At 35.6% G+C, this 13,163-nt stretch overlaps 1 protein-coding gene across 2 annotated transcripts in view; it reads left to right on the plus strand.

Annotated features, from left to right (window-relative positions):
- The window catches only part of LOC122805553 (atypical kinase COQ8A, mitochondrial-like), a 768,588-nt gene that overhangs the window by 607,340 nt on the left and 148,085 nt on the right, over positions 1-13,163 (plus strand). For both annotated transcript variants that reach the window (XM_044075768.1, XM_044075766.1), the window contains exon 12: positions 9,425-9,532. In XM_044075768.1, the coding sequence (XP_043931703.1) occupies positions 9,425-9,532 (108 nt within the window). The remainder of the gene's footprint in view (positions 1-9,424; positions 9,533-13,163) is intronic.

Genomic DNA, 13,163 nt, shown 5'->3' on the forward strand with positions numbered 1-13,163 from the left:
GTTCACTTTGCTGGGCAGTAGTGAATTGGAGAGCTTCCTGATTATGCTCTCCAGCTAGTATCAAATGACACAGTAATAGTGTAATGAATATAGAAAGCATCTCTTGAGGTGTTATGGGTGGCCATGACCGTCTGTAATGTAGGCATTAATTCAGTTGGTGTTCACTTTGCTGGGCAGTAGTGAATTGGAGAGCTTTCTGATTATGCTCTCCAGCTAGTATCAAATGACACAGTAATAGTGTAATGAATATAGAAAGCATCTCTTGGGGTGTTATGGGTGGCCATGACAGTCTGTGAAATTCTTATATATACATTGTTCAGGAAGTTGTAAATAGAAGATGGCAACATATTTGACTCAGGCTGACAAACTTGCATGGCTGCACATTGGATGCCAGTGACGTTTGGTTTAGTTATATACTATCTCCACTTGCAAAAATTATGGAGAAATGCATACACAAACAATTACTTACCCATCTACTTTGTCACAATCTTCTAGCTGACTGTCAACATGGTTTTAGGCCATTCCATAGTACTACCACAGCCTTACTATCCTTTACTGACTGTATCAATAATAACCGCAACAAAAATATTCTTTCCTCAGCATTTTCGTGACCTGTCCAAAGCCTTTGACATGGTCAACCATCAACTTCTAATCCACCGATTGAAGTCCCTCTCTCTTGACCACCTAGCTATAAACTGGTTCTCATCCTATCTGGAAAACCGAAAACAAGCTGTTCTGTGGAATAACCAACTTTCTGAACTCCTCCCCACCTCTATAGGTGTCCCTCAAGGCTCTATCTTAGGCCCTCTACTGTTTTCCATTTTCATAAATGACCTTCACCTAGCTACCCCAGATACAACTTGCATTCAATATGCAGACGACACTACCATCATTTGCTCTGGTTCCAACCAAACTGAACTTCATTTCCTCACACAAAAAGCCTTCACCACTATAGAGCAATGGTTCTCTAACCACTGTCTTCTCCTTAACCCAAATAAAACTAAACTTCTGCTTTTTGCACCCTCCCACCTATCTCCCTCCTTTAATTTCTCACTCTCATCTAATAATGGTACTAATCTCTCCTGATCTCAGCACCAAACTCTTAGGAATTACAATTGATAACCAACTAAATTTGACTCTCACATAAACTCCACCATAAAATCCACTAACAAAAAACTAGGATCTCTCTATAGAATCAAATCTTTTCTGACTCCTGAAGCCAGAACCACTATAGCTAGAACACACTTAATCTCTACCTTATTATATGCCTCCCCCATATACACTAATCTTTCTAAGCATAATCTTAACAAACTAGCTACAGCATTTAACCACATTGCCAGATTTGCCACAAACTCTCCATACAGGACTCATCACTGTCTCAATCTCAAAAACTAGGCTGGCTGGAATTACCTCACCTGATACAATTCTACCAACTTACAATGGCCCATAAAGCCCTATACCACCCTGACAAAACTCCAATGCTCTCCTCCCTCATTAAATCATACAATAATCTGGGAAACTGCGCTCCTCTAACAGAATGCTGATTCATACTTCCTTTTCAAATAACGTAGCTGGTGACACTATATTTTCTAATTCTGTTGGCAAAATATGGAATCTACTACCACAAAACCTTACTACCATAACATCACTCCCACTATTCAAAACTAACTTAAAACTATTTCTCACTAACCGCTGGCTATGCTCCTGCAATAAGCCTGACTAAACAGATTATTTGACTCTTTAAGCTAACCTTCTCTGCTTATTTTCCTAACTCTGTCTCTCCAGAGTATTTATTCACCATGTCTGAGTGCATTAGGCATTTTTTCCTTTTCTTACATACTATTTTTCTGGTCTCATAAATTACTACCCATCTGCTTTCTCTAACTTTACTTTTTTAGCCCTCTTCAATGTCATTTGTTATTTTCTGCATGATCATAGTGTGTTTTTTATTATTATTATTTAGTGTGTGCTTTTAATATTATTATTACCACTTAGATGAATAGCTTTTAGTAGTATGTTAGCGGAGCTTTTCTCCTCGGGCCTCCACTGAAAATGGACATGTATCCAGCTGGACTAGCCCGGTCAACAAATGTAAAATAAATAAATAAATAAAATAAATGTTGTGTTTAACTCGGTGGTTCAGTGATTTCATTGACTGGAATGCAGTTGATGGATTTGGGTTGAAGTTGTATTCATTTCTAGAAATGTTAATATTTTGTTCTGCTTTTCTTAGCATTTGGAGGTATTTTTCTTTGTTAGTGTACATTTGCTTTGCAGTTGTGATGTACTTTTTATTCTGAGCTGCAATGCTGTGTTTATAACCTTGTTGTTAGTCAGGGTTGTACAGTTGCCGTAACTAATAACCCCACATACATTACCACAAAATTTAATTTACAAACTTAGAATGCTGCCAGATTTTCATGATTTGTATTTAGGACTTGTATAATTTTTTTTTAAATAGAATTCACAGGTTTGACAGTCATTGCTATTAGCAAAGGCCTAATCATTCTCAGAGATAAATTTTGCATATTTATGCAGTTTCCTGGTTTAGTCTACATCCACAGAAGAAGAGGGTGGTGTGTTGCATTTTATTGGCTCCCTTTACTTTCTTGATGCTGGGCTTCATTGTCTCATTTTCTAGAAAAGTAGGACTGTAACTCCTGGTTAACAGTGAAAACATTAAAATAAGTATTCATAGATGTATGGAGGATGTTTCTTTATATTATAGATATTTTGGAGCTCTTCTGAGAGCCTTTTCTATGAATGATGCCGGAAATATTCTTCTAGTCTGCTTTTTTTGGTTTTGATTGAGTGGATCTGCTTGGAAGATTAGCTATTTCTGGTGTTCTGCCGTGTATTTTTTTTTTGCATTGCTAAGATTACTGGAACTGGTCATAATCCATGTTTTAAGTTTATCTATGTAAATTTTGGATCACTACATGTAATCAGAATATACGTGCAAAAATGTTAGCAATGCAAGATCAACTTTTACAAATATATCAAGAGGCACCTCTGATCACTGCACCTGTTATAGGGGGTAAGAAGCGATTTCCTTGTTTCCTCAATTGGAATCTTGTTGAATTCATTGCACAGTTTACAGCTAAGCACGGGAGTAACTTAATAAAAACAGACTGCTAATGTTTTGTGTAATCATGTTAACCAAGTATCTTTTATGTTTTAGATGGTAGAGTTCCTAAGGCATGCTAGATATTTATGCCTGCTTATTGTTGGTGTGCAAGTACTACCCTTGGGATGTTACGGAAGTGAAGTGCCAACTGACATTCCTTTATCTCTCTATTGTACTGTTGCAAAACTGGTATATTCACTTTCCTAATAAAGACTTGGCAGAAGCATTTGTTGGTCCTTTGGTATTTTTATTGCTTTCTGTACTTTGTTCATTTTTTGCTTTGGTTTTATTTCTTCTGCAGAAGCAGAAAGGTCTTAACAAGCTTGCTTGTCCTGTACCATAGTGTTTGTCACAACTTGTTCACCTTTTTGAATTTGGTGATGAGATCCTATATTTGCTACTCTATGAAAGAAGTTATCATTTCTCTGCTTATCTTTTGGGTGCCAGGACTGTATTTGGCATGCTTTTAGTGACATTACTACTGTATGAATGTCAGGATTTGCAAGTAAAACTGGAGATTGTGTTAAACCAGATTGATTTATCTTTCCACAGTAATGCAGCAGTTTGAGTTGGCAGGTATAGGTTGCAGGGCGTACAGGGTTTGCATGGAGGGGGCTTTCTTCCCTGCAGAAATGTCTTTTTTGTGATGCTCCTCCCAGTAGCTGTGTGCAGTCAAGGGTTTGCGATATTGTGTAATTGCACTTATGAGGGTCTCTGACAAAGCAGTTTATATAGGAGACTTTCAAGGTGCCAGTCAGAAATTCAAGATAGTAGTGATTGACACTAAGCAGCCCAACAAGTGTGATCACTGAACTGTGGGTAGTGAGCTAATTATACAAAGATTGAGAATAATACCTTGGAGAACTCTCCTCATTCCAAGCTACAACAATCTTTGTGCTAAAGTAGCAGGGATGTGGGGAGGACACACCCTACAAAAAATGTTTTAAATGTATATTTTCTGTAAACTTTGTCATTTGATTTTTAAATGAGCATTCACAACTTGTGATCATCTTTTTCATTGGTGATAACCATTACATATGCACATACATGCACTATTAATATGTATACACACAGTTCTGCCATTTAATATTTATTTATGGAAATTATATAGTATGTTACTATATATATATATATATATATATATATATATATATATATATATGTATATATATATATATATTCCTTTTTCTGTGAAGAAGAAAGCTTTAATTCGGGCAACATAACATTCAGTAAGGAATTTTTATTTTAAGTAAAATTATGTTGTTTTCTGACTTTTTTCAGTTTATTGAGGCAGGTTGTTTTTCAGTCCATTAGTATTGTCTCATTCTTGATATAATCATGATTATATAATTGAGAATAAAACTATTTTATAGTACTGCTTTTTAAAGTTTATGAAAAAAGTGTATAAGCTATTATTTTTTTCTTTTCTCTCATATCTATATTTATTTTCTTTCTGCCCTTTTCCATAGGGTATTTTGGACGGCACAGTGGTGCAGTGGTAGCATTGTCACCTCACAGCAAGAGGTTCTCCAGTTCAATTCTCAGCTGGGGTGCCTTCTGTGCAGAGTCTGCATGTCCTCCCTGCATTCGTGTGTGTTTCCTCTGGGTGCTCCAGATTTCCTCCCACGTTACAAAGATGTGTCTGGAGCATTTCTCCCCGGGCCTCCGCCGAAAATTAGCTTTGTTCCGAGTCGGAATTTCCTGGTAAACAAACAATAAATAAATTAAATTAAATTAAAATTAATTTTCAGTGGGAGTAGTAATTTTCTCATTTTAGGTAACCATTAGAGCCTAAGAGCAAGATCCATCCATCCACAACCCCTTTTCCCAGTTTTGCACATGGGGGTCAGGGCTTCACTTCAACAGTGACAATCGGCTAGAGTACTACATTTTAGTCACACAGTAAGAGACGGACACACAACAGAAAAACTGTATTACTCTAGTGGATTACTCTAATCTTAATGGAAATGTGCCTTTGTTTCATGTGTTTAGATATGTAATGAAGGCATCTAACTCACTAGATTGGAACTGCCTTTTCTAGTGCTGGAGCATTATAAATTCCCACCCTCATTTATTTATGTAATTAAATGAATTTATAATCTGGGGACCCAGGTAGATAGTAATCTCACCTTTGACAATCATATTGCCAAAGTAGTTAGGACATCTTTCTATGTGGCCCATCTAATTACTGAAGGGTTCACATGTAGAAATAAAGAGGTTATAGTGCCCCTCTACTCGTCACTCATTAGACCCATCATAGAGTACAATGCTCCATTTGGGATGTACCTCACAAGACACTTCCAAGAGGATTACTGGCCTCAAACTTATGTCCTATGCAGCCCGACTGAAAAAACTCCGGCTGTACTCAGTGGCATATCACTTACTCAGAGGTAATCTTTGCCTGACTTACAAAGCCATGTCCAACTCAGAATTGATGGACATGCTCCACCTAAAGAAGTCCTAAACCTCACCACAACAATAAATAGAATATGCTGGAGGGATAGATTCCTGTCACAGAGACTCCCCATGCTTTGGAACAAAATTCCAAATTACATCAGGCAGAGCCCCTAACACTCTTCAAGAGAAACCTTGACGAGTGGATGGGTAACAGAAAATACACCCCTGGGATCACTTCATTGGCTCTGCTTGACAGAGGATCAGTTAATCAATGGGGCAGCGAAAGCTGCCACACTCTGGCTAGGCTTATAAATGCCCTCAGGCAGATAGTCTAGTACCTACCTATGAACATTAAAGTTGGTTAAATTCTGCCTAAGTATCTAGATCACAGAGGGGATCAAACATGAATGTCCTTTCTCAACTTAAGGAGCCACTTGCTAATGCTCTTAGATTGTATCCAGGTATTAAAAGATCTTATGTAAACAATAGTCAAAGACATAAAGTCTCTCTTACTTGCTGATGTTTTATATAATCATATATATTGATTCATTATATTACATATTACTAATAATTTATTGATTGCATTTAGTTTCATGTTTTGATGTAATGAGATTTTTTTACATCAGTAAAATAAATGCATTGTGATCTTACACAAAGAAACAATCTGGTTCTGTAAATTAATATATCTAGGAATCTCATTAAAATATTAACTTATAATAATAGTCATAACATACACTTTATTTTTTTAATTTAAAGTTGTATTAGAAATAATCAAAATGATATTGCTAACAAAGTTATGGTTGCATTCCAAAATGCATGGGATGGAGTGGTGGAGGGCTTTTGCCTAGATGCAGTGCTGCTTTAGTCACGTTAATGTGGCATGTCTCCAGAATTATGTAGAAATGTGCGTATAATACTTGAAAGAAGCAGAGTTACCTCTGCAAGGAATACTGCTCAGAAAATTCCATGTTTACACCATGAATGGGTAATGTTATTCACAGTCTTTCTTAATGATGTACATTACCTATATATGTGGCATAGTCTGACATATTCTCAGCCTAGCTCATTGTCTTGGCATAGTCCAAAGTCACCTGATACTGTGGTATCCACCTATACGTCAACTTTAACACTGCAGGCATTTCAGGAAAGTTGCTGTCATGCCTGCAGTACTGTGGCTAAGGTGCAAGTGGCATATTATGCAGGAATACAGCCTTTTGCTTTTAGTATCCCCTGTTTATGTTGAGTGTGATAGTGGGTTTTATTTGGGCATGCATGCTGACACTGGCTAAAATCCTGCACACAACATTGGCATTGTGGTGTGTAGCCTCACATGTTAGCCATAGCAATATAGGCCCCATGTAATGTCTTCATTTCTGTAGCTGACATAAGTAGGAATACCAAGCAATGCCAAACTTGCTGTAGACCACATTGGGTACAGTGGGCTATGCCACTGAGGGAAAAGTACAAGTTGGCATGTATTGCCAGTTTATACTACCCCAAAGTTCAAGGTAGTATCAAGAAAAATGTGGACTCTAGCACACAGCATTGCTTTTTGGGACACTTTCATTTCTTATCTGCATACTTTGCAGAATTAAAAGTTGTCTTTTAAGAACTGCCTTGTTTTGATGAGCCTTTAACGCTTTGCATAGCGTGCTGCACTGAGCACAGATTCTCTAAAAATATGTCTTTGATTCCCATAAAAACTATGAAATTAATAAACAGTTTTTATAATCACCTAATAAATATCAAATTGCAATTAAAAATTATATAAGGTCATGATATAAAGAAGGTATCTATCTTAAAATAGAATCATTTATTTAAGCCTCAGTTATGAATGCAATTGATGATTTGATTGATGGTTCATAAAGAGTAAATCTGAATATTAAAAATGACTGATGCCCCAATTTAATTAATAATAGCTTTATTCGAATAGTTGGTAGTCCAACCAAATCTAGATATGCAAAATTCTTAAAACGTTTAAAAATTTTATTTTAAGATTTCCATCAGTTAAATGCTTGGTTTTTACCATAATTCCTTTAGCTGTAGCATTTTGTAATGTAACCATGCAGTAAATGAAAGCAGAGTAAAATATGTGGACAGAGAATGCATAACTCTTTTGGCTACTTTTTAAAGTAGTAATTTATTCTCATTACATGATTTTCATTGCAGATGCAGTTTATGTAACATTAACTTACTAATATTTGTAAAAGAAATTTCACAATTCAGAAAATATCAATAATTTTGCTACTTGCAGAGACCCTATTACATTTTATGAGAGCTATTTACAGCCATATTAGCAATTCAATTAGTTCTGCATTTCTTATTTCATATTTGTTTAATTTTTACAAAGTAAGTGTGTAATTATTGGAGTTTTATGATTAAAACATCATTTGCTATCCTTAATAAAATTAAATATGTTTTCTTAATTTTTAAAATCTGCTACTGGCCTACTTCATGTTGCTTATAGAAGATTGTTGCTTGGGAGTTTTTATACAGAGCATTATGTTTAGTGAAGTTAATCTTTGATGTGGAGATGCAACAGCTTAACAGAAGTTGATAGGATTATGTAGTTTCTGACTACATTTTCCTTAATATGTTTAAGCAGATGTTCAAACAATTTCTCATTTTTATAGAATGATAGCTTTTATGCATTCAGTTTGATGAATACCCCTTTACCATCTTGCCTTAAAAATTACTTGAAAAAAATAAACATTGTTATGAACAGTTTTAGCAGCAGCAAGAAATACTTCAAAAAGGAACTGTGAAAAGTTTATTCCACCTCCTTTAGAATATTTGATTTGGGGTATTATTTAAAAAGAAGGTAACACACTGTTGAGAGCAAGGTAAGTAGTATTGTTTCTGCTTTCGCCAAAGCTAGGTATTAAACCACAAATACAAGAAAAGAATGCTCAGTATGCATCCATCCATCCACAACCCCTTTTTCCCATTTTCATATATGGGGTCAGGATATCACTTCGAGTGACAATCATTTAGAGCCAAGGTTTATGTTGCTGGGTGGCTAGCCCTACCACTGTAGTCCACACAACACACTTGTATGCACACTCTCAACTATGGCCAATTTAGATTATCTAGTCCACTCATTGCATGTCTTTGGAATGTGAGAAGAAACTCACATAAACAAAGGAAAGACATGCAGACTCTGCACAGAAGGTACCCCAGCCGAGAATCAAACCAGGGAAACCTCTCTCTTAATCTTATGTTTTAATCTGTTTCTTCTTTTTTAGTCTTTGTAAATGTTTTTTTTTCCTGTTCCCATTCTTTTGTTTTGAGTTTAATAATTTTTCCTAGAGTTGTTTTTTTTTTTTTTTTTTTTTTGTAGCTTATTTCATTATGTCAACAGTTTTTTTTGTTTCCATTCTTTGTTAGATATTTTTCATAGAATTAAATTCTCAAACCTTATCTAAACTAGTTATGATTTAGATAATTCATATATGTTTTATATTTTTGTAAACGAACAACACTAAAAAAGCCACGACAAACTAATGAAAATAAAGCCAGAAGTTTTAGAGCCCAAATGCAAAATGAACTACGAACATGTAAAAACACGAAACTATTTAATATAAGCGCTTTCGGAAGAAATAGTATCCTTCCTTCTTCAGACAAAAAATTATATTTTTGTAACAAATTGTTTGTTTTATAAAGTGTTGATTCAACTGCAGTGTTTAATAAATTTGGAAAAAATGTAAATATTTGTATTAGATTTTATGTAGTAATTTGAGAGTATGCACTGTAGTGCATTTTTATTCATTAAAGTGGCAGCCTGCATTTGTATAAGGCTTATGTTGCAGTATTTTCCAGTTTTTCTTTTTAAAAACATATTTGAGTTTATGTCTTAAATAATGGAAGTGTGATAGTTTTCTTTTTTTTTTTCTCTTTCAGTTGTGTTACAAAATTCTGGAGCTGTGTATTCGAGAACTGTTTGAATTCAGGTACATGCAGACAGATCCCAACTGGTCAAATTTCTTCTACAACCCAGATACTGGAAAGGTATGCACAAGAAGTGACCACTTACTTTTTGCCATTGTAGTAAATCAGTCCTTCATATGGACATGGGTTATTGTGTCCTTTGCAAAGTCATCTACCCTGGGAACTACCACATTGAAAATATGTCCCTAAAAGTCAACCCACTTCAGGATTTGGGAACGTGTGGACAGTGACCTAATTTTTGACCAACATGTGTTCACTGTCTTAAGAAAGTCCTTCTGTATTGCATAGCTTATAAACAAGGGGATTGTGTCTGGATCCCTTAGCCATCATTAGGCCAGTCATTGAATATAATGCCTCCTTTGCATGCATCAGTCCAGACACATGCAACAACTGCAATACCCAGAAAGATACCTTATTAAAAGGATACAAGGCCTAAACGACATGTCCTACATAGACTCACTCAAAGCTTCTGTCACTATACTCAGTATCCTACAGACTGCTAAGAGGTGTCCTATGTCTAGCATACAAGTCATCGTGTGACCCAATAATGATGCCTTTTACTGCACATCAGCAACTCAAATGGCATTAGAATTACTTGGTCTAGGGATCTAAACCTATTCTGCAACATTAACAGAATGGTTTGAAGGGACAGGTATATCTCACAGAGGATACCGTTGCTCTGGAGCAGACTCTCCATCCAGATAAAATAAAGCACGTCCCTGTACATATTCAAGCACAACTTGGATGTGTGGATGGTACCAGAGGACTGTACTTTATACTACAAATGGACAAAAGTAGCTCTTAAATGCTTTATCCCTTGCATGGTTCCCCTCAAATTGTATGGTATGATCATATTTATTCTTTTTAGGGGAATATATAATTGATAACTATGGGATGGATAAGGCCAAGCTAACAGCAAATGGGATGGGTTAATTTGAGTGCCAGAAGGGAAATTGACTAGTCTTAAAATGTCCCACGAGGACAGCTAGCCTAGTGCTTACTTTATGAACCTTTAGATGATGACAATAAATGCTTTACAGTTTGTGTGTGTGCATGTGTGTGCATGTGTGTGCATGTGTGTGTGTGTGTGTGTGTGTGTGTGTGTGTGTGTGTGTGTGTGTGTGTGTGTGTGTGTGTGTGTGTGTGTGTACATGCATTTAAATGTATGTTTCTAAGGATCTTTGCGGTTGCCTTTTTTAATGTGTCTCAGCACAGTCTCCATTAAGCATGTAACAAGTATGGGTGCAGAGTTGTGTTAAGGGGATAGCCTTATAGGAATATATATGTCGTGATCCATATGTTTACACGTAGTTGGAGAAAGTTGTAGTATTGGTCATCATGCCTGATATGAGGAAGGGTTTAGCTTTCAAAGTGCTTCAGTACTGCATATAGAGTCAGCATTTGGAGTTGAAACCTGGAGATCACATTGTACTGCAAAAGAAAGACAGTTCATGTTTAAAATAAATTACAAGTAAGTAATCAAGAAACGGCTGAACAACAGTTCCAGTGTTTGGATTTTAGATGCTTCTGTCACAGTTGTAATATCAAAGACACATCCACATATACTCATGGAACAGTATGCATTTGGCTTTTTAAGGTAGTATAGGCTGTACTGATTCTGTTTTTACATGCTTAATTACCATATTTGGAACACTCATGTTTATCATAAGGATCATAATGATTGGAATAAAGTGAAAGGAGGGTTGGATTATGCCTGTGGATGCAGCTGTCAGTTTGGGACAATTTTTCCTACTGGAATTTTGTTTTTGAATATGTACATATTGTGTGTTTGATGTAAGTTAATAGGTTTATGGAGGTGTTCTGAGGTATATTTTTGAGGGTTTTCATTAAAACATAAAGTCTTGTAAAATGTGACATGGCTTCAAATGGAGATGACACGAAGCAACTGTGTAAAGGATCAACCTGTCAAACAGTGGGTACATATAACACAAAAGCTGGTAATAGACATTGAAAAAAGCTGTGATGTAAAACAGGTGGTAATAACTTATCATAATGACTACATTAAACATATTTTAAAATATGAGTGGCCTCACAGGTATAAAAAGAGTATTGAAATATATTAAGAAATGGAGAGTGCAAATAGCAATGCTACAGAAGATACGTTTGGAAAGAAGTGAGCATGTGAATTTGAAAAAGGATTTCAGGATGGATATTCAGCAGAATATCAGTCAGAGGGGGAAAGGGGAGTACTTTAATTGCTAGAGAAGCTCCAATAGTAACAGAAGAGGGGTGAAAGATAATAATACTAGATTTGTGGTAGTAAGGGGCTGCTGGTAAGGGAAGGAGGATTGAACTGGCATGTGTTTATAGTCCACCTAAAACTGCTATCATGGAATTTGGAGATAAATCAGCTTTCAGCAGGGAATATTTCTTATAGGTGTGAACTGGAACTTGATTTGTTGCAGTGAGGATGTATCTGGGGGACACAGAAGGAAAATTTGACAAAATAAAGTAGATTTCTGAAGCAGTATATGAAAATATTTGGTAAGAATGACGAGAACGCAGTAGTAGGAACTCTTGAGAGCATTTTTACATATTTTTCCCATGGTATAATAAGTAGGCTAGACTAGACAGAAATTATATTTCACAGGAACATGTGCATTTAATTGAAAGTTTTGACACACATCCAATAACTATTTCAGATTATGCGTTGATAAAAGCTAAGAAAAAAATGCAGGATAATGAAGTAAAAATGAGATAATGGTGCTTCACCTCCTACCTGTTAAAAAGGAGGAATTTAAGGAATAAGGAGTAGAATTTATCCAAACGTTATTAGGGATTATCTAAATTTCTTCAGGAATTATATAGTTAGTGAGTGGGATAAAGTGAAAGTGGAGTTTAAAAATATGGTAGAAATAAAAGAAAAAGAGATATGATTAAGAAGTAACAAGAATTATTTAGAATGGCTGACAAAGGTTAAAGTGTTTCAGAATAAGGGAATCTCTCAGAACAAGAGAGGCACAAATGCTAAAGAGAAAATTAGGGGGTATCTGGATAGTACATATGAGTTTAGAAAGATTGCTGTTAAGCAACTGTTTTTTGATAACTCCAGAGAACAAAAAATTTTAGTACAATGACGTAGCTAATAGAAAGTGGAAAGGGAGCCTATAACAAGAAAAATAACCCAATATCCTGTAGCGGTAGTAGAGATATTTTGGAAATTTTATGAAAATGTGTATAAAGCAGATGCATGTGAAAATCAAGAAAAAACACAAATGGAAATATTTATGGAAGACTTAAGTATGCCAAGTTTAGAGACAGATGAGGCATAATAATTAACAGATAAGAGGGGATGAGATAAAAATTGTGAAATATAATCAATCTCCAAGAAAGTCTCCCAGAATACATGGTATTTCTGTGTAAGCATGGAAGCTAGGCAGGAAGAAAGGGATAAAGATCTGGAAGATTTTGTTTAACAGTATTTTAAACAGAGGAGAAGCACCAACTTCCTGGAAGAAAGCTGTAGTGTCTGTAATACTTAGATGTTTAAGATCCATCAGAACCAGCTTCATATAGGCCCAGTTCAGTTTTAAACCATGATTGTAAAGTGTTTAGGTCTGTATCAGCTAAAAGAATAGCAAAGGTGTTGCCAAAATTGATAGCTATGAATTAATTTGGTTTTGGTGGGGAAGGCAAACATTTCACAACATTAACAGAACAGTGATGATCC

This window comes from Protopterus annectens, chromosome 6.part1 (assembly GCF_019279795.1).
Source record: "Protopterus annectens isolate FY-2018-M chromosome 6.part1, PAN1.0, whole genome shotgun sequence".
Classification (NCBI taxonomy): domain Eukaryota; kingdom Metazoa; phylum Chordata; order Ceratodontiformes; family Protopteridae; genus Protopterus; species Protopterus annectens.